Source organism: Oreochromis aureus, linkage group 7 (assembly GCF_013358895.1).
Source record: "Oreochromis aureus strain Israel breed Guangdong linkage group 7, ZZ_aureus, whole genome shotgun sequence".
Classification (NCBI taxonomy): domain Eukaryota; kingdom Metazoa; phylum Chordata; class Actinopteri; order Cichliformes; family Cichlidae; genus Oreochromis; species Oreochromis aureus.
The window spans coordinates 46,688,089-46,710,906 of record NC_052948.1 but is presented as its reverse complement, the minus strand read 5'-3'; the positions used below and the strand labels follow the sequence as shown (position 1 = coordinate 46,710,906).

Below are 22,818 nucleotides of genomic sequence, written 5' to 3'. Positions count from 1 at the left end.
TGTCTATGTATTAAAAGAAGAAAACCTAATAGGAAGACATGCATTTTATGGAATATTCAATTTGGACTAGCTTTCTAGCTAATAATAGGAACAGCTTTCATGTTATCTCTTTCATTTTAAAGCCCAGTAATTCACTCTGCAGCGCATTAATGTAAAACTGCGAGCTTCTTAGCTGTATAGCCTACTTTATTATCACTCTACTTATCAGGACTGACAGTAGCCCACCACTGTGCTGTTTCTGTCTGACCTCAGTAATGTCTTTAATTATCAGAGGACTATTTCTTCTATTTCCTTCTATTTCTTGCTACTTTGCATTAAAATCCACTTATCTCCTCTGTGAATTTAATTTTAAAGGATTGCCCCTTTAATAATTCACAGGGAAGTGAGAGCAGGTAGAGTGGTGTTATTTCCAGCAGCGGATTGGACACATAGATGTGGGTGTTTAAAGCCTAAATCTGTCTTTCCCTGCATATAAAAATGCACTAACATTAGCGTTACAGAGTCATTTTAATTAATTTATTCTGTACCTGTGTGGAAGTGATGATGGTGTAGAAGTAAAGGGACATCAGGAGGGAAAACAACATGCATCATACAGAGGTGTCAATGCCATGCTCGTATTTCACTATCCTCGTGTTGTATCTGTGGCTGGGACCTGGGCAATGTGTGACTGGCTCTTTTCCAACAGCATCCTCATGTCGCAGCGTACAGGGACGTTACCTCCATCTGAGTCTCCTGAGCTGCATACACAAGCTCAGTGCAGCCTGCAGCATGCCAACAAACTGCTAATTCAACAGTGTTGATAGTATGGCAGAGGTCCTTCATACGAGCCAAATTACCATTCACTGGCTTTGGCTTTCTTCCTAATTTATGGCATCATTGTAAAAGTTAAGCAGCTAAAAATGCTTTATGGGGCATACTGTACTCACTCCCAAAAACAAACTCATAGCACATTTAGGTTATCAGTAATAAGGAATACATAATTTATTGTACATTTCATTAGTATACTAGACAGTATAGTATAGTAGACATAGTGTACTTTAGTGGAAATAACAGAAGACTCTATACAGTCATGCAAAAAAATGCTTTATGCAGACGAAGGTCACTCATATCCTGTTTCTATAGGAATTAAGAACTAAATCACAGCCAGGTGCTGCTACTAAATACACTTAATTAACTGATTATCAGCTGGTGTGGGCACCTCTGTAAGAGCAGAGGTTTTGGCAGGTTAGTCTGCAGGTTTCAGGAGTGTGTAAACACAATGCTACAATATCCCTAGAAGTGGATGTCCCAGTAAATTTACCTCAAGGTAAGAGAATGCAATTATCAGAGAAACAGGGGGAAAAAAAACATCTCAGGTATTAGTTATCATGTTAAATATTGAAGTTCACAACAGCACAATTAGAAAAAAGACTGAACAAGTTTGACAAGTTTGGAAGAATTGTAAGGAGAAAGTTTCTCTAAAAAGAGCATTGCAGCACATCGTAGGTTTACAAAGCTGCATCTGAACAAACTTGGCTGAAACTGGGTCACACAGCAGGACAATGATCCCAGCACATCGGCAGGTTTACAGCAGAAAAGAATCAAGGTGTTGCAATGGCCCAGTCAAAGTCCCGACTCCAAACTGGTTGAAATGCTGTGGCCAGGCCTCGAATAAAAGCCCTCAAACCTCAATAAACTGAAGCAATTTTGGAAATAGCGGGCCAAAATTCCTCCACAGCGATGTGAGAGACTGATAAAGTCACACAGAAAACAATTGCTTCAAGCTGCCTCAAGCTACTGAGTCATGAGATGTACTGTTTTTCAGTGGGCACCCTGCTACTCAAGGAGCCACACCCCTCAGTAATGCTTAGCATTAAGACTTAATAAATTTAAGTTAGTGAGTTATAAGTAAATGAACCCCTAGTAACAAAGGGGATAAATTGGCTGCAGAAACCATCACTTTTTTGTACCAGGCTGTAAACATGTTAATTCCTGTTGTAAAGTTGGGCATTTTAACACAGTAGTCTCAGGGAGAATGACTTGCTTTTGGGACCTGCCTCATGTGGTCATTAGAGGGACTCCAATTATCCTCATCCTTTTTTGGTACATCTGCTTGACTTTTAAGAGGTTTCTGCTTGGATATAACATGAATTAGGAAGAATTTAGTGAAATTACATTTCCCCGCACACTTGTTATTCAGAAATTTTGTGTGGAAAACTTCTTGTAGTAATGCAGTGTTTCTGAGCGGTCCTATCCGTCTGCTGTGTTCCTCTCATTTGGATGTTCCCACAGTATCTCAGTTTTATATGACAGCCTTTCCTCCTGTGACTTTGCAAAATGACACTACATGAAGCTAATGAAGATTCTCAGCACAGATACACTTCAGTACAGGAACAACACGTACCACCTCCTGTACGAATTTCATATAACAAAAGCAAAAAAACTATACATTTTTGTGCAATGCATTGTTGCCTGGGCCATGTCTAATAGCTGAATGTGCCTAGAAGCTTCTCACACATCATCCAGCGCTCTTATGCCACGCACCAATCTGAATTACCCCATTAGCAGAATTATTACATGTGCTGTGCTGCCAAAAATAGATGAAATGCAACAAACTCTTAATCCTCTTGAGAGGATTGCAACTCTTTCCAAATTCAACAGGTGGTCTTGTAAAAGATATCCCTTTTCCTGGATCCAGTCTCCGCTCTGCCACTTATGTTGATTGTCTTAGCTCTGCTATAAATCTTTGAGTTTCAGGATACTGCGAGGGTCTGTGTCCAATCAATTCATATTCATGGATGTGTCCTTCACAGGCAATAGATCAGATCAATGGGATCCTTGGATTTGAGGCTTGACAGATTGAGTACTGTTGGGTTTTTATCTTAGATTTTTCAAGGAGTCATCAGAGCCTGTCTCCTTTGCTGTATTTATGTCCTGCTACAGAAAATCAACATTAAATCTTCAAAACTAATTCTGGTGTTGTTTTAAACAGTACTTTCTTTTTAAATTAGTCAGGAGACAAGTGTTAATTGCTCGTTTCAGTGTCATTTCTTGATAAGATGTTAGAGGACACACTCAGTTAAAAGGTTAATCTCTATGGATGACTGAGTTCATCCACACTGACTGTGTTTGTCAGTCCCTGAGCTATGCTGCCAGTAATGGAAACCAGCAGGGGTCCAGCCAGGCTCAGTAGCAGCAGCAGTGTGTTTTTCTATTACTCTGTCACCGTGATGAACAGAAGCAGGCGCAGTCCTGGGGGTAGCAGGGGAAAAAAGGGGTGGAGGGCAACAGAACCCCAGAGAAGCTTGTGTTGATCCACACTCTCTTTGCTTCAGAGGATCTCTTGATCCAGTCTCAGGGCTTTCAGAATAAACTTGCACAAGCCAGTGGACCTTGGAGCCATGAAGTAGTGACCATCATTTGCAGCCCGAAGGTTAAAGTTTAAGATTAGGGGAAGTTGGGCTGTGTATTTTTAATAAATAAAAAGTATATACACGTGTACTCTGTAAGCCAGCAGGAGTGTGGCCACTGGGCCGACTGCATGGCAGGCAGGCAGGCAGCAAGCAGGCTGGTTGGTTAGGAGCTCCTCCCACCTCCTTGTGCTCTCCCCCACGTTGCTGCAGAGGGCTGCGCTCCAGCACTCCACCTCTGCACAGTGCAACAGCAGCAGCAGCAGCATGCCTGGCTGGAGCCGAAAACAGCCCGCAGCAGCGCACAGCCTCCTGCGTCTTTAACCTGTCGGTGGTGGAATACTCGAAGACAGACGGATATCGACATCTGTGGGAATCACGAGAACATTTGCACTTGTGTTCATTATTTTAGGTCTATTTTTTTTTTTTTTTTTTGAACGCTTTTGTGTTACCAGGCAGGACGAAGTCCGTGCAGGTAAGCAGTCGGCGGATAACCTTGGCTACTTCAGCATGGTTTCATTGTAGGTGCCATTTATTTCCTCCCTCCCTTTATTGCCTTCGCATAGGCGACACCTGCTTCATCTGCTGAACAAAGTTGTTTCACTTGAATTTTCTATAGGCGTGCGCGTTGTATTATTCATTCAGGTAATGGATTTTTTTCTAAATAACGCACTATTCTAAGGACATCATTTTTCTTTTACATTTAATCTACAACAACCCATCGCCGACCAAATTTGGCACGGCGACAGCAACGTTTACCCAAATCTTCACGCACCTCATCTAAAAACAGAATCTCAGACCGAAACACGTGGGGTGTTTACCGCAAGTCGAGCGGATGTTAAAGCTGATGCTCGCAAAATAGACCGATAATGTATCTAAGATGGGGGTTTAGAGGAAAGTTCACAAGTTATTTCGGGGTTGTGGGGTTGGAAATACCCCCCTCGTGACTGTGAAAAAACCTGGTTGCGCCCCCAGAATGAATGAACGGGGCCGTGTGAGTGAGCAGGCGTGACAAATGTTGCCCGAAAAGGGATTTGTATTCAAAGTGAGGGACTACACACTGAAGTGACCTGCTTATCAGACTGTGACGTGAACTAGAGGTTGTCCAATTATTTTGATTATGTACGAGTGGATGTGTTTTGTTTTTGTTTTGTGTGTGTTTTTCCCCGCTTTGTGGGCCTGTCATCCAATTAAGTGTGCGTTTGGTCGCACGGCACAGAGCAGCTCCTTAAAAAGCAGTCAGTAGGACAAGTCGGTGGATTACAGTAGCCCTAGAGTAATAACTATCAGATGACCTACACTTCATAGCGACTGTCTCTGCGCTTGTTTGCTTACGCGTACATGTGCGCGCGCGTGTGTCTGTCGGGGTATGAGGTGGGGTTGGAGGGGTGTCATGTGTGTCTGTAGGTGGTTGACTCCTTGGTTATGCGCTGCTGCGTAAAGATTCAGGATTCAAAGTGCATGCTCACACCCTGCTCATCAAAGGGGAAAGATCCAATTTTAGGTTCAGCAGTTGGTTATAATGTTCAGAATCTTTGAGATTACCTTTGGATGTGTTTGAAATATCAGTGTGTGTGTGTGTGTATGTGTGTGTGTGTGTGTGTACAAAGGTCGAAAGAAATGAGGGCAGAGGCTTGTTAAGGTTTACACAGTCTATATGAGGTGGTGGCTCAAAACTGTAAATTCCACATCCATCCTCAAGTCATTTTTTAGCCCCCAACTTCTCACACGCTCATGAGATATTCTCCATAGTCTGTGTCTTATATCGAAGGTACTGCTTCACTTTTTCTTCAACTTCTTGTTGCTGCGTGTGAGAGCTTTTTTTACTTTTAGCGAGAGGAAGTGAGAGAAATTGAACTGTAAACTTGAGAAGGTGTGGGGAATGTAGACCACAGGGTCTGTCTCTGTTAAAACAAGTAGCGTTGACCATGTCAACAAGAGCCAAAATAACCAAAACCGTGTGCAGCTTCATTTGTGTCCCAGTGTTGCTGTGCAAATGCAGACAAGAGTGGCAGAAGTGGTCTCAGGTGAAAATCCTGCGTGGTCGATGGCGACTCTCTGTCGAGAAAGCGGAGCCTAAAGTTCACTGGCAGCAGGTCTGTGCTCTCGAGAACCAGTGGCCCAATAATCCCTTGCGCCTCTGATCAGTCATCTCTCCGCATGACTCATGCACGGGGCTGTAAGATGTTAGCCAAGCTGCAGTTTCCTCTGTTGTCGCAGGAACGGTAAAACAAACAGTGAGCTAGCGGATGCCTTCCTGCATGAACTGAGTCAGACAGAACAAAGAAAAATGTAAACATGCATCTTATCTTTGCCGGCGGGACCACTCGTCACACCCTGTGGCATTATTGGGTCATAAAGCAAGAATTAACTGGAGTCTTAATAGGCCTAACCTTTATAATCTTAAGTATTTTTCAATCCGTGGCTACGTTAATGCTTAATGTCACTCTAATGTTTCTCTGTGATGAATCACAGGTTAGCTGAGAACTTTCCTCAGTCGTAAGAGGAATTGTGGATCCTCCTGCCTCTTACGACTGTTTTCCAGCCGGTGCATCTTAAATAGCGAGCTAATGTGGCCGTATGTCACTGCATCACCTTGTTGAAAGGCAATTAAAGCTGTGTCAGGGGCATAAATAGAGACACACACCCCCACCCCGCTCCCGGCTGCGAGGAAACAAATGATCTCTCTGAAAAGGTGTTGATCTTCTCTCTGTCAGACCAGTTAAACGGGGCTCAGCGAGGGAGAGGAAGGAGGTGCGTGGTTCAGTTGTGTTTGTGAGAGGTGGAGGACGCACATGTCGTTTGTGTGTTCATGTGTAGAAGACAGAAGTGGGGTGGGGGGTCATCGTGGGTGTGAGATTCACCCTGGTGAGACTTGCGCCTTTAGACATTCCTGACATTCCGACCTCCGGGATGCTTGAGGCTCCTCCGTCTTCTGGTAGCACGCTGGGGGCGGCAGAGGGCTCTGGAGGGCTTTTATGTTGCCAGGCTCACACCGGCAAAACCCTTTGGTTGAACAGAAACCACATACCCTCTAATTTAAGAGGGCATGGGAACATGCAGTGCACGCAGACATCAGGTCTTCTCAAGTTACATCCATGAATGACACTTAAGTCTTAACAAGTCTTCTATGGAGTCAGAGACACTTGTCAGCCTGGGCCTCCTTGTCTTTGAGTTTTTAAATAGATGCTTGAACTTTTCACTATTTTTTTTTAAATGTTTGTTAGGATTTATGACAGAAGATCATGCATATGTTAGTAGTTTAAAGGCAAAATGAATAAAAACAGTCTGATATCTTTTCTCCGGGCATCTAAAAAGAGATATGAGCTGTCAGACAGTTTGATGTTTTAAAAGTTAAGAACTTAAGGGCTGGATGAGATTTTTACATCAGTTTTTTTTTTTTTTTTTTTTTGGGTGTCAAAGACGTGGGATTATTGTTATGACTTAATGTAATCACTTTTTGGCCATATGTCTAACTCAAAAACTGCATTCTTCTCTCTGCCTTTTACATGCTACCCTACGACCGACACCCCGTGTCGCAAAATCAGCCATGACAGGTTATCCTGCATCTACCAGATACTCCCAGAGCCACCTCTGACCAAACCGGATTTAGTGAACCCAAGATGTCAGCGTGCAACGACTTTGCAGAACACGTGTGGAAACCCGGCTCTTGTAAGAACTGCTTCCACCCGTTCAGCGCACACAAGACCGTTGGCTTCCCGGATGGCGGCGCACCAGCTGCATGTTTGAAGAGCAGCCCGGGAGGTGATGAGGAAGCTTTAGTGACTGCGCCTTCACCCTACAGCAAGCCGACGATAGCTGTGAAACCTACTATGATGAGCCTCGACACCGGCGATGCTGCAGATGTCAACATGAACATTGAGCAGGTGAGCCTCTCAAATGTTTACATTTTTTATTTTTGTCAGCTGGATGTCTGTTTGGTAATGTGTGCTCATGTTTGTTTGTAGGAGGAAAACACAAAGAGCCCAACTGAGAGGCTGCGCCTCAAGCAGCTCTTAGACCTGTCGTCTCTTTACATTGATAACAGCGGCTGCAATAAGGCCCACAGAGACGCAGTTCTCCAGAGTCCCGACGCCAAGAAAGACTGCAACAACTGCTTCTCTTTGACTCCCTTGTCCCCCACTATCCTGCCCACTGACTCTAAGATCATCAGCAATATCTATGTTACCCAGGAGGAGGGTCGAGGTTCTCAGAGTTTAAAGAAAAATGCCAATGAAGACTCCTGCAGGCAGCAGAATAGTACAGCTGCTCTCCGAACCAAAAGCACTTTTAATGGAAATGTTGTGACTACCAGGTTGAATTATCAAGAATGTCATCAGGCAGCTGTGGAGATACCCTTTTCACTGGATATTGTCCCTACTAGCCCTGCCACAGTCCATAGCAATGGTACGAACAGTGGGAGTGCGACCGGTGTTACCACAAAGACATCCAGCACTTCTTCCACTTCCTGTGTGGACGTCGCTAGCCCTAAATCTCTTCGTCCTATCCTGTCCAAACAGAGCAACCTATCAGACTCCTCTTATTCTTATCGTAGCAGCACAGATTCACTTCCTGGACCGGAAGGCTCAGGAGGAAGAAAAGACAGCTCGAGGAGCCCCCAAAGCCCACCATCTATGGATAGCCCACGGTCAACTCCCACCTTTTTCAGTGGACAGAAAAGCTCAGAGCCCATTTATGCTGAGAGCACTAAGAAAAAGCGCAAGCAGCAAGAAAATGGACTGCAATCTCAACCTGAGTCGCCAAACCAGACTGAGGAGTCCCTAAGCTCTGAGCATGACCTCTCAGGAGACAGTCAGCGGGCCACCATCACTGTAATGGCTGCTCACATGGAGGGGAACAACAGGACTTTCTACTTGAGCAGCCCGGATTCGGCTGTTAGCACCCAGTGCCACTTCAGCCCCACGGCTCGTAAAGACCAGAGCAGCCCTGCTTTCCATTGGCCCAGCCCCAGCCACAGCACAGGCTCTCTGGCCACAGAAGTAGGCTGTGCCCCCACTCTGCACCCCAAGCCCCAGTCCAGCCCACCAATTCCTCCAAAGAGGAACACCCGCTCCCCAAAACTGGGCACCTCTAGCCTCTCATCGTCCATGTCGTCTCCAGTCCCACTTCCTGAACTTCCCAGACTACTGACCTCCAGCCTCTCTCCGTCTGTTTCATCTCCTGTCCCTCTCACTGAACTCCCCATGCTTTTCTTCGTCTCTACTAAAGAGGCCACTGCGGAGAACCAGAGCCCAGCGCCCGAGCGATGGCACAAGCCCCACCACCACAGCTCTGGCTGGAACTGCCGCATTGAGGAAGAGGAGGAGGAGGAAGAAAGAGACCGGAAAGAGACGGAAAAGAAAAAGTTAGCCGGCAGTGCCGAGGCAACCTCTCGGGTGACAGGCATAGTCAGTGGTGCTGCTGTCTGGAAGGAGGCCAGGGACTCGAAGGCCCACAGTGGCCCCCCTCCACTGACAGAGCCAGGCACGGCCCCCCCAGCTGCCACTAACAATGGTGCCTATCAGGGGGAAACTAAGGGCAACGGCGCAGAGGCGGAGGGCAAGCATAACGGGAGCATGCCTGCAAAGCAACCGTTGCATGGTGGCTCATCAGAGCCGCTGGCACCAGGGAAGGGAGCTACCAGCAATGACCCCAATCCACCGCCTCCCCCACCCAAGAAACTGCACAGGTAAGAATAGCAAAGCACTGTTTTTGTTTTACAGTCCCACATTTGGTTAACCCTTGAACAGGACAGAGCAGCAATGCCGCAGATCTCAGAAAGATCTATGACTTTTTTTTTTTTTATTACTAAATGTGCTTTTTCAGTTAATCATGTTGTCAAAAGCAGTGACAGAATAGCATCTAGATGGTTGAGCCTAATTGAGGCAACGACACTGCTTCGTCACTCATGTTGACCAACAAACACAAAATATCTCAGAAGGTGTTCATTAACTGTGCTACATCACTTTGTTCAGAGTAGCTGGAAATGGTCACAGGCACAAATGCTTTTATCTGATCATCTAATATCCAAACATGTAACCACTGACATTGTCTTGCTTTTTGCATAAGAATCTAACACACATAGATACTCTTCAAGAAATGGTAAATGGTGATAAAACCCATCAAATGCACAACTTGGCTTAAGGACAGGGGAACTGAAATATTGTTTATTCAAAGGCAGCAGTGAAAAAGTGTGATAGATACATGGAGGTAAGCTGTTGACATACTGTAATGCAGTTTTACTGTAATGCAGGTTTATCACATGTGAATTGCCTGTTGTAGCGAATACTTGTTCTGTTGTTTTGTCTCAGTGACTTGCATTAGGATTTTTGGGACTGTGGTTTGATTATATTATTTAATTTAGCACTTATAACATGCACTTGGGCCTGAGGTAATGCTCTCCACAAAGGCAGTGCTTATAAATAAAATAAACTTAATGCAGTTCTGATGCATTTATTTCATGCATGTCACTATTCAGTGTCTGTGACCGTACATATGTGCAGATACAGTATCTGACTGCAGTCATCAGTGTGAAACTCGCAGTGCCTTCTCCTTTCATAGCATCATTATTCAGCCTCCATTCTAATGCCTTGTGATCATTCAGACTCTTGCAGAATATTCCTTAATGCACGCCTTGTTCTATTCATGCTAGCAGCGTGACCTTTTTCAATTGTAATTAATGCACAAAGTACGTCTGTTAAGTAGTCTGCTGCTATGTCAAGTTACTGTAAATTTGTTTTGGCTGCACCACAGTAGACGATGAATGCAAAAAGCGTTTGTAGTACTGTGGAAAACTCTTGAGTAGCCCTTCATTTCTTTATATTTTAATAGAAAATTGGCAGTAAGTGCAGTGATTTATTGAAACATCTTTAAACATACACGAAAATACAGTGTACACAGCAAAAACGAGCCTTATATAAAAGATTTCTAACAAGCATGAAAGCCAATATTTATTCATTAACACAGCCTGAACCCTCTTAGGCATGAAAGTAGTCTTCAGGAATAGTTCTTCCTGGAAAACTGTCAAAGCTCTTCTTTGGATGTTGGTGGCATTTGACTGTATTGTGGTTGGGATCTTTGTCAGTCAGATGCTAGTGGGTCCAAATCTGATGGCATTTTTCTGTGTTCATAATTCCATCAATTTTGACAAGATCTACAACACCTCTGGCTAAAACACATCCCCAAACTGTGACAGAGCCTGCACCATGTTTTTACAGATGGCTAGAGCCACTCACTGTTCTACATCTCTTCTGATGTCCTTGGTACATATTGACAGTGGTTTGAATCAGAACTTTCACATTTGGATTAGTCGCTCCAAGACCTGATTTTCTGTCAAATTCTTATATAAAGCCACCTACCTCCACCGTTTTCCCTATTTCCTTCTGCATGAATGGCTTCTTGACAGCCACCCTTCCATTAAAATTATTTCTGATGAGGCCTTAGTGAACAGTACATTGGATCAACTGACGGCCCAAATACATCTCTCAGCTCCTTTTTCAGGACTTTATTAGATTTTTCCCACTCTTTAAAGACATGACTTTCAGGTGCTGTTCAGATATTTTCAGGACAAACTGCACCACATGCTGAGAAGTGCCAAATTCAAGCTGATAGCTCTCTGGGAATCACCTTGTTGGTGCAAAAAATACTATTGTATGTCTGTCAAAATGTGTTATTTTTGGGAGTTTCATAGATTCAATCAGCTAAAGAAATGGAAACAAATTATGTCTTCTTACAACAGACTGCTAGTAACAAAGATACAATTTAAAATGGGCCCTCTGGTAAGTTTTCTCTTATATGTAAAAACAACACTGGTTCACATCCTGTGAGTTAAGAGCCTTTTTCATCCTTCAGTGATTCAGAGGTCAGTGTTAAGAGGTTCAATAAACAAAACCAAAAAAAAAGCATTACTCAGAAAATAGGCAGATGCAAGGACTAGACTAAATATGATTTTTTTAAAGCAGCAAATATGCAAAGAAAAACTTGGAAAAATCTTCAGAAAGCCCAGAGAACTATTGCTCAAGACCTCTTAAACATTCCAAGAAAATCTGACTTCTTTGAAGAAAAATATATAGAAATGAGACCAGAGGTGACATTTTCACAGTACTGTGTTTGTTTGTGTGTATGATATTTCTGCTGAAATACACATGCTGGTCATTTGTGTGGCTTGGTAATCACGTTTAATTACATCATGTGCTATATATGCAAAATGATGAATGCTCATGTTCGCACACTCCTTGGTCTTTGCAGTCATATGTAAGCTCTAAAAAAAAAATGCACAGTTGCCTTAAACTGAAGCTGCGTGATTCTAAGAATACATTGTGCTGTCTGAGTCAGTTTTCCAAACAAGAAAAAGAGAAGAGGCTCTGTGTTGAAGTTATTAGAGCATCAAATGAACCCCCTCCCCCCTTAAAATAAACTTTGCTTTGTCTATAACAGTGCAATGAGGTGCAAGCCACACACACACAATGTGACTTCCCCTACGCAAGCACGCGTTTTCTCATCTTGAGCTAGATTCGGCCAAAGCTCAGAAGACGTCACAGACCGCTGATCACGTTTCAGTGGGGCTTTATGTTTGCGGTAATTCTAGGAAGGAACCGTTTTTGCTGTTATGACGTTGCCAACATTCTGCGCTGATAAAAATACCTTGTTGGGACACATGTGGGAACACGCCTTTACCCAGTGACAGCTCTAGCTTTGTGGCATTCCAAGTTTATCAGTGGGTTTAATTTGTTTAAGCAACAAGCGACCCTGGTCACTACTGGAGACACGGTACTGGAGAGTAGTTCCACATTCCCGACTCAAAGACATGAGTACACGTCCCCTTTGAAGGAGCATTTTAAAGTTCTGAATCATTTAAAAGCCACAGATGGTTTAGAAAAATCTGGCTCCCAGAGCCTTTGATCACAGCATAAAACACCAAATTTTGCTCTTTTATTCCGTGTAACAGGTCATCCACAATGGATGATATGTCGGGTCGGACCTAGGAGGTGTTCGCTTTTGTGCATGTGCCTACGTCATGGATGAGTGTGCATGATTAAGTAGCCTACTCCTTAACAAGGAAGGCGTGTCAACTGGTGTGTAAATGTTGCCAAAGAGGGAGGGGCTTTAGTGAACAGATTGCTGCCCCCCGGGGCAACTCCCAAACTGTTCCAGCCTGGCGATCAGTTGCCACAGATAGAAGTAGATTTTATAGATCAGCATTGTGGACTCGACTTGGGTTTGAATTGGCTTCGCTCTGTGATCTGCTGTTCCAAGATTTGCTGCCCCTCCCTGCACAAAGCCTTCCTGATCCCCTTTCTGCTGCACAACAGATAGCATCTTGTTGCAGTCTGGCAGACTTGAAGGCTTTTCTAAAGTGAACTCGTAGGTGAATGAAGTTAGAAATGTGGGCGCTTTAACTCCTCGCATCTAATGGATGCTGTTGCTTTTCTTGTGAGACACTTTAAATACACACATTACTCGTGTGGCACCAGAGTTGTGTTACCTACACACGGCGTGGCTCTAGGGAGCCGCTAGCATGATCCAGGGGCGTTTTGTACCAACCGGCCCAGCAAGGACCTCAGCATGAGGTAGGCACCTGACGACAAATTATTATCCTGCATCACCAGTGAGACACAAAATCTGACTGCTATGTCATTAGGCTGGTGAAGAGTTTGCGTTTCAGGTTGCTTCCTAGATTTGCTTTTCTCTCTCTTTTTTTTTTTTTTCCCCCCCCCACATCAGATGCCAAAATTTAGATGCAGCATTGCATGTGGTCAAATTTGTTTCCTTCCTCTTTTACAAACTGCCATTTGCTCTTCTTCTAATCTCATGTAATGTTTTTCCACTTTCTTGATCTAATTCTCTGTTTTAACAAGTCTCCCTGGTGCAGTAGAAAGAAGTGGTAAGATGAAAAGCTTGATAGTTCTAATAGATTTTACATTCTTAGACAGGAGGAGCGACAGAGTTGCATTTCAAAGATTGTTTTGGGGGGGGTTTTAACACGTGAGCTGAGCGGCGGTGAATAAGAAAAGAGGGAAAAAAAGCTGACAAATGATGACAAGGTAGGCCTGGAGCTGTCTGCAAGAGATAGCAAGGATTTGTGTCAAACATTAATGGATCTTTGGTTTATAAAACTGTACAGCCTTGGTAACTGTCCTACAGTCTTTGGAGGCAAACAATGTGTCTCTTTATTCTCTGTTGGAACATGTAGAGGTTGCACAACAAGCGGGAGAAAATATAACCCAGTGTTACAGAAATGCAATATACAGCTTTTTACCCCCTGTGAGTCTTTATATTAAAGGAGGACATGAGATATTTATATTGTTCATAATATCACAGAGATAGAGTTCAATCCATTCCTCTCTGGCAGAGACTCATAAAAACTAACACTGCAAGCTTTGCAGGGATCGTGTTCATTGCATTGCATGGTGTGTCTCCTACCACCTCTGCTTCCTGCAGCATACATAAAGGATGGACGGTGTATTATAAATTAATCGGGTGTATTCTTAATACTCTTTAACCAGCTTAGCCCGTGACTAAAAGATTACATCTCTATATGAAATAGCCCTGAAAATCCAAGTATGTTTGTATATGAGCATCTGACCTTTTGCACGTAAACATACAAAGTGCATGCATGCTTTCGCTCCCACCGCATCATTTTATGTGTTTACCACAAAGAACGTCCTAAGTAAGAGTCAGGAAGTGAAATCAGTTCAATTAGCCTAACCTCCGAGAACTACAACACTCCTGCAGTTTGGTTTATATCTCATTTTACACTGTTACACTGCTATTTTACACTGTTACACTGCTATCCCTAGCTAGTTAGCTGCAACGCCAGTCCACTGCCTTTTTAAAGCTTGTCGCCCACAGCTTTATTAGTAGCACAAACACACTCACACGTCAGCAAACCAGATTGAGTGGGTTACTTACTATAATGCAACTGTTTATACTGAAACTGGGTTATGTTGTAGTAGCGGAGTTGATAACGAAGCACAAACCTCATCTGAGAGATTTACTGGAGCAATAAGAGAATCTCAAGTAAGCTTTGTTTTTTGCTGGAAAGCTGATTAGATCTACTCCGAGGAAATGAGAAACCAAGGTTATTAATAGATGTTTAGTCTGAAATCAGACATCCTACGGTGATCTTGGAAAAAATGTTGTCTTTTGGTGCATAATGTGTATTTTATACAGCACTGTATAAAGTGTGTGTATGTGGGGAGGTCTTTTAAATTATCAAACCGCAGATACCAAGTGTTCACGGCAATAAAAACCTTCACTTGAAACATTTATTTCCATTTAATGATAGGAACAAACAATAATGAGGACAAATATTGTACCACCCTAAACGCTTGTATCTCCTTCCTTGCGTGCCTCTCCTCAAGAAGCTTGCTCATCCACGCTCATCCTCCAGCATAAATCAGTGCCATTTTTTTTCACATAGGAAAATCTCATGTTTTGGATACAAATCGGAGAGATCTAGACCGAGACATGCACGGGCGCAGACATGCACATTCGCTCATAATCCCTGCGCCCATTACCATTTCTCCTGCGCCTCAGCATTTCCACTGCCTTTCATCACGGCCTCTTTTGTCTGTAAAATGATAGCGAATCCTTTAGCTAACTACCAACAGAGAATACCTAACCCTTTGTCTCCCCCCTGTGCTTCTCTCCTCTGCTCGTCTGTTTGTTCTGCTGATTTATGGTGGAACTGAAGTCAGGGGCCGGCAGATAAACGGATAGAGGAGTCATTTTGTGATGGAGGAGAGGACGGAGAGGGGCAGATGAAGGGGAGGGATGGGACCATGCTTCCCTGAGCCATTAGCAGCTGTAATGAGAAGAGCGAATAGCTGTCAGTCACCCTAATTGGTCAACTTTATTAGAAATTCTGCTCATGAACACTTTTCACCGGCATTATAAGAGGCAGGCACGATGGTTAGGTGGTCAGGTAATCAGGCAAATGGACAGGAGGAATTGTGGTTGTACTTTGTGCTTAAATTTGTAGCTTTTAGTTGAAGCTACATTTGGGAACCATAGTGCAGTTTTTAAAAAGATTATAAAAAACCAGAGAGGTCCTCGCATTTATTCTTCTTTTAGAGATTTTAGTCGTTAATGTAACTCTGAGTCCCTAGCCACAAGCATAAATTAGGAAAATGCAACTAAATGTAGGGAAATCCAGTTTGCATCTATGCTCTTATTGCCACTTGTGGACACAGAGGGGCTAACGCTCAGCAGCAGTTGCTCAGTCTCGCTTTTAGATTCCGATGTGATTGGGGGTACATTTTTCATTGAGGCTTGTTTATTGCAATTATGAGGCAACGCTGAATCAGGAAGCGTACCACTCCTAACGAAGAAGTGAAACTTGACATGACTTATTCATCATTTCAGATGAAACTATGTCGTCTTTCCCGCAGGTTTATTAATTGCATAGTGCAGACATAAAACAAGCAAGAGGAAGAGGAATGGTTCCACATTTACAAACGGGCATGCAAGAAGAATGCCTATTTCTGCTGCAGATCAGCAGATTGACTGCCTCGAGACACTGCACCGGGCCCTGTTGCAGAAAAGTAAATAGTGAAAAATCAACTTGTGTAACATTATCTCTGCTTTGTTGTTTTCTCCATGACAGAGTGGGTAGGATGAGTGGCAGCAACATGGAGATGGACCGCTGTGGCCAACATGGGTCAGTAGAGAGCCCTACCTCGTCTCTGCGGGGCCTGAGCAGTTCCAGCCTCCCAATGGCCTCCACTGACAACCTGACTGCAGCTGACACTGGTAAGCAGCTCATACTGAAGCAGTTAATAAAAATAATAATAGCAGTAATAAACACTCGTGTAATCCAACAGAAACGAGCATGACATGTCTACGTGGCAATGTCTGTGAATTTTCTGACATGTACACTTGGGTGTCCATGGAAGTTGTTTTGCTCTTTTATGACTGCGAACCATAAAGGTGCACTTTGTTCAGAGTTAACCTGAGCAGCAACATCGAAACAAGGAAAGGAAGCTCTGCAGGGATTTACAGTTGGTGGCTGTCAGCTTATCCCTGGTTCCTTTTTTCGCATGCAGTGCGCATGCAGTTTGTTGTAACGGGTTCATTAGTTCACGTTTTTCGCGGTCTTCTAGCCTGAGACGTGGCTCAGAATGAGAGGCATCTGTCCTCGCTTTGGAAATTGTTGTCATTCTTCACGTATCAGCCTTAAACCTCGGTGGCACTCAGACACTTGTAATTGCTGCAACTTCCTGAGCAATGTTGTTTGAAGAGATAATTATGGACTCTGATAACGAGGGGAAAAAGGGCTTGGCTACATCCTAGAGACACCCCCCACCCACCTTTACTATCCACCCCCCCCGCGAAAGCAGTTCTTGAAGACTGCACCGCACAATTATCTAAATATCTTCAGTCTTCTCTGGTGTAATGTCAAGTTCCAAGTTTAAGTCTTTAATTGACAAATGGTTCATAACTGGGTGGAAGATGTTTTGACTGTCACCATGGACCCTGGATTGTGGAAAATTTCCAGTTCTTCTGTAGAAACAAGGTATGTCTTTATGTTATAGCCGAGCAGTGCGCAGTGACATAAGGGGCGTAGTAGATAAATCAGATTCACAGCTGTCACCTTTGAATGTTCTGTCAGGGAATCCTGTTAAGGAAAATTAACTTAGAAGGACTCACAGACACAAAGGATACACTGTGTGAATCCACAAAGGCAGGAAAACGAAAGTCTGCCAAGAGACATTTCTCTCTGTTTGTGTCTGTATTAGTTTGTGTGCATGTGGAAGCCTGTAATTCCCAAGTTGACACAGTTTGTGTTTCATTGGTTATGTCTGTGAGTTTGGTTTTGTTTTAATTGGCAGACCTGCTAACGTCTTTTTTTCTTTTTCCATAGGTTCTCAGGATGCTACACGAATGTCTTGTTCTTCTCCGTTTCCTAGAAGCCCAGTGGCTTCAGCTCCAGGTTCTCCTAACCCTCCCTCCATTACCAGCCCGAGTAAGCAGCCGCCTCCACTCCCAGAGAAAAAAATGGCCAGCCGCACCGTGTCCGCTCCCGATGGAAACGGAAAGCCTTTCGTTCGAGCGTACCCGCGACTCCCGTTTACTGGCTCAGAGAGTAACGTGTGCCGGACCGCTGATGCCAGCTCCCGTTCCAGTTTGCCATCCAGCCCCGTTGATCCACGGCCCATTTTCTCCTCCAGTGAGTCGCTAGAACGTTGTCACGCCCCCCTGGGACGAGCCTTGAGGTCCAGGACGCTGGACGAGCCAGTCAAGACTCATGGTCGGCTGGGCGTGCACTGCCGAAGCAGCATCACTTGCTCATCTTCTCCTCAGCTCAGCGTGCCATTCTCAGCTTCAGAACCAGGTTCAGCGCCAAATTTCGGCTCAAGCCTGCAGCTCCAGACCCTTCTGAGCAACATCGACAGTAGAGAAGGAGTGTACTCCAAACTGGGCGGGCTGTACGCTGAGTCTCTGCGGCGCCTGGCTCTAAAATGTGAAGACCACTTCACTCGCTCACAGAAGAACCCGCTGAGGTTTGAAGAGAGCAACTGGTCTCTGTTCAGACTCACATCTAACAAGCCGAGCTGCAATGCAGGAGACGCTGTGTACTACTCTGCCGCCTGTGCCTTAGACCCCAGCAGCTCCTACGCTGTAAAGGTAATCCATAAATACTGAGCTTCATTTGCAAGTGAGAGATGTTGTGTGTGATGTTTTACTTTCCAGGGACGCAACACACTCTGTGAGCACTTTATCAGAATTAACCCAAAAAGACTAACCGGGCCACCGAATAAATAACTAGCTTTTTGTTTGTTGTTGTGAGCAGCCAAGTACTTTTTCTGCAAAGCAGGTAAAAGGTGGCAGGTGTGCAACCTGTTATGCTTCCTGTGGATTCTAATTAAAATGGGATTGTAGGATCATCAATACAGTACAGTTTACAGTATTCATATTATCAATAATATCCTACATAGTTTAAACAAGTGGTTGGCAATCTTTTTCATTGGATCCCCTAACATACTGAGAAACTCCTTTAATATAACACGTTTTATCTTCATATATATATTCAGCAGAATTCATTTTAAACTTGTTTGGGCTACTTTTGGATGCCCCCCCACCCCACCCCTAACTGGTCAAGGCAGATGGTTTCTGAAACTGGTTCTCCTGGAGGTTTCTTCCTGTTTTTCCTTCTAGCTGTTGCCAAGTGCTTACTCATAGGTGGTTGTTTGATTGTTGAGGGTTTACAATAGGCTAATAGTAAAGTTTATCTTACAGTATAAAGCACCTTGAGGGGACTGTTGTTGTGATAGCAACACTCTATTTAACACATATTAATATCAAAGGATGGTGTCACCCATTCTACCCATTTATCCAGTACATGCCCTGTTAACACTTTCAACTTTCCCTAGCTAGTCAGCTGCTAATCCATATTGCTAGCTAACGATTCACTGCTAGCCATGTTTTAGAACGACAGTTTGCAAATGTATTCATAAAGCAGTTTGTTTTGAAATATTAACTAGTAGTTTCAGCTCTTGGCCAAACATTGGCAAGCTGTATCTTTATCACTTGGATGGTTACTCATTCATTTTAATCACTTACACATTTTTTGGCTGCCATTTTTTACTGCTTATCCATTACTTTTAGCTAAGTGTAAACTTTAAGCTTTGACCATTGTACTTGTATTCTTGGTTTTCATATAATGTACTTGGATTTGCGAGGCTAACATTTAAATGAAATGGAAAAATTTAAGGAAAACATTTGTTGTTGAAACTGTGCAGAAGATAAGTTATAAGTGTATAGTAACAGAGTGTGGACTCTGCTTGATCGTAACTGTTAGTCGCAGTTAAGAAAAGTAAAAGCTTACAGTTGTCTAAGGTACAGTTGACCTAGTGGGTGTTGAACTTTTAAGCAGGTACTTGACAGTTTGAGGACAGGATGAGGAGATTAAAACTGCGCAGCAGTCTTATTTGTTCTAAGGCTGCAGATGGGATGGCCCCACTACAGCGCAAACCTTAAAGGCATGTAATGCAAATAACGAGGAAGGAGGGTGTGGGTGATGTGATCTTTGCCCGAAAGTCATTAGTTCTGTACAATGTAGCAGCTGTTTGTATTGTGTGTTTTGCCACAGCCTGGGTGCCCAGACTCTTGCTTAATATCTCTGGGCTGATTAATTTTTACATTCCAGGCAGGATTTACAGCCCAGACAAACCCTTTCTGTTGTCCAAAGCCAAGACAAACTTACTTATACAAGACACTCATCCCTGTGCTAACGATAATTTTGTACATTTAAACCAGCAAAGTCAGTGTTGTACAGCATGCTTTTTTACATGTCATGCTGTTTACTGTGTTGCCACCTAAACCTTCTCACTAAGACAAGATCATTATTTTTGAAAAAAACGGTCCCATCAAAGTCTTAAAATAAATGAAATTTAATAGGTGTTGTTTAAAAAATTTGATGTAATATTTCACACAGACAAGTTTGAAATGTTCTATTTTTAGAACGAGAATGGACACTGAAGGGCTGTAGTAGTTTATTTTCATCCCAACAGAATCTCGTACTGCTATCAACTTGCCAAACTGTGGTATAAAAAGTCTTTTTGAGAAAGCTTTTCAGCTGAGGCTTGAGCTTACATGTCCATCAGGGGTGCTGATTTCACATGAATAGGAACAGGAACTGAATTAGCACTGACCTTGGAACTTAACTAACAAGAATTCCTTTCTTATGTTTCTTGGCTCCACTCCCTTCCCGTCTCTCTGGAATTTTCCCTCCCTCCCTCATTGTCCCTTTCTTCTTTTCTGCTTCACCCCTTTCTCCCTTCCTTTGTGTACATACCTCTGCAGATCTGCAAGAGTTCAAGCATTGAAGCCAAACAGGGCCATCTCTACGGCCTGTCGGTGCAGCAGAGCATGCCTCCTCACTTCAACCTTCAGCAGGACTGTGGCCACTTCCTCGCCTGTGTCCCCCAGAGCATGTTGCCTTCTGATGAAGTCTCCCAGCCAACCACACCTGCTTCGCCACTGCCTCAGTCTGTGCAGGGCCAGCCGGAAGACAGAGAGCGAGTGGTGGTCATCACACCTGAGATCCCTCAGCAGACGGCAGCTGACTTTGTTCGGGAGTGGGAGGCATTCCACAAAGCTCAGCCAGAGGTCTACGAGCGTCGCATATGCTTCCTTCTCCTACAGCTCTGCAATGGCCTGGAGCACTTGAAAGAGCACGGGGTCACGCACCGTGACCTCTGCCTAGAAAATTTGTTGTTGGTACCTCATCAGCGCAGGCCCGCTCTGTTCGCTCCACAGACTGAAAACAGCTCCAGTAATGGTTCAAGCGGTGCAGAGGCTCAGCGTCACCTTCCCCGGCTCCTGATCAGTAACTTCGCAAAGGCCAAGCGTCGCTCCTCGGAGGATGCCGTGTCAACCAATGTGGACCCTCGCATCAAACGGGACCACGCCAGGCTGGCACCTGAGATCCTCTCAGCAGCCCAGTACCGCAAATTTGATGAGTTCCAGACGGGCATCCTGATCTATGAGCTCCTCCACCAGCCAAACCCGTTCGAGGTCAGTCCAGCACTGAAGGAACAAGACTACCGCTGTGAGGACTTGCCTCCAATCCCCTCGGTCTCCCTTTATTCAGCTGGCCTCCAGAGGTTGGCCCAGCTCCTTCTCCAACCTGACCCCATCAAACGCATCCACATCCAGGAGGCCAAGCGTATATTGCAGAGCTTGCTCTGGGGACCGAGGAAGGACCTCATGGAGCAGCAGTGGGAGAGACAAGGACAGGGGGGAAACTTTGTCGATGGATCCCGACACGAGGGTCTCCTTAATTGGCTCGACGTGAAAAGGGCGCTGCTGATGATGAAGTTTGCCGAGCGCTCGCTGGAGCCAGAGAGGAACGCAGAGCTGGAGGACTGGCTGTGTTGTCAGTACTTCTCCTCAGCTCACCCTCTGTCCCTCTGCCATACAGCTGAACTGCTCTACTCACTAAAGTGAAAGCTCACATTAAGGGTTAAAAATCCATGTGGGCGAAAGCATAGTTATATGCGACTGTACGTGTGAGAGAGACCAATGATGTCAAAGGATGGGATAAGGAAGGCACGATCCTCTGGAGGAAACCCGCACCCGTGTATTCGATCTACTTCATGCATGAGATCCATGCGTCAAAATAGCCGTCCAGTCTGAACTTTTTTTAATTTATACCAACAGTATCCTGCGACAGTGAGCTTAGTATAAAAAAAGACCTGTGAACACGCCACTGATTTTGTAATAGTCAGAAAGATTCTCATGAGAACTAGAATCTGTTTTTATTTTCTCTCGGGATCCCGGTGGATGCATCAGGGGAAAAAAGAACATGGACAGTATTCATAATAATACACTTACCAAAGTTCATGTTTGGCACTGTGTTTTGTGTATTTATTAAATGTCAGTGGAGACATTTATACGCGCTGACGCCAGGATAGTAATTCATAACCTAATTCTGTGTCGGTAATGCTGTGTCGCACCTACATGTGCAGCTAACTTTGTCTACATGTAACCTGTACGGCTAATTTCTCTGCTAATGGAAATGTGAGGTCACCTGCAGGCTTTACCGTGTTGCACCTTTTACTCTCATGTTTTTTGTCATGGGCACATAGTGCTGTATTGCAGAATTACTGCAGGATTATCCTTTTTTTTTCTTTTTATTCTGTGTATACTTGGAAATGATCAACACAGCCTTTCGGAAAAAAATACTACTACTGTTCTACTACACACAGTTTTTTCCCTCCTTTGCTCAATTTTATTATATATTTAAATGTTTGTTGACATTTGTCACAGTGCCTTTTGTTCTTTTGTATTTGTTACAGTGACTCGAGCCTAATGTAAATACTCCCCACCATTTGTCCTTTGTGAAACTGGCCTTTCACAGGAACAATGTTTTCTTTTCTTTTCTTTTTTTTGGTTTTGTACAGTGATTTGTAGATGATAATAGAAGTGAATGGGCCCAAGCAGGTCTTAAAAAGCCATGAATATGAGCAGCAGTTAAAAAAAAAAAAGATATTTATGATTTAAGTTGTTATCCTGTAGTAGTCACTGGAATTTCTGTTTATTTCCATGTTATTCAGCAGCAGCTGGGCTTTTTTATGTGTCATGAAAGCTTCAAGTTATAAATTATATTCAAACAAAAAGTGTGGCAACACATTAACAGCCTGCACGCAGGTTTTTATCCATGACCGACTGTTTTTAATGTGGAAGAAAAGTAAAACGCGCCCTGAACTCACGACTAATGCATTATTGATTGGAATTATTTTGTGTGTGTGCCTCTTATTTGCATCTATCAATAAACTGCATATATTTTCTCACTGCAGGATGTGGTGTCTTGAGGTAGTTTTTTGTTTGTTTTGTTGTACTTATCCATTTTAATGATTGAGCTATTAGCAGGTGCTGCTAATGAATATGTGCAAGCTGTTTGTGACAACTGATAGGTACATTC

The 22,818-nt window shown here is 43.8% G+C and overlaps 1 protein-coding gene across 2 annotated transcripts; it reads left to right on the top strand.

The window, feature by feature from the left end:
• Nucleotides 1-1,217: 1,217 nt before the first annotated feature.
• Nucleotides 1,218-22,692, top strand: LOC116331746 (inactive tyrosine-protein kinase PRAG1). 2 transcript variants are annotated; one of them, XM_031754525.2, is made up of 6 exons: nucleotides 1,218-1,306; nucleotides 6,938-7,276; nucleotides 7,358-9,078; nucleotides 15,997-16,142; nucleotides 17,254-18,017; nucleotides 20,196-22,692. In XM_031754525.2, exons 2-6 carry the CDS (start codon nucleotides 7,013-7,015, stop codon nucleotides 21,339-21,341), a joined length of 4,041 nt encoding a protein of 1,346 aa, XP_031610385.1. In that variant the 5' UTR covers nucleotides 1,218-1,306; nucleotides 6,938-7,012; the 3' UTR covers nucleotides 21,342-22,692. The 2 variants fall into 2 exon arrangements, with proteins under 2 accessions (XP_031610385.1, XP_031610386.1); XM_031754526.2 differs by lacking the exon at nucleotides 1,218-1,306 and adding an exon at nucleotides 3,638-3,864.
• Nucleotides 22,693-22,818: the final 126 nt, after the last annotated feature.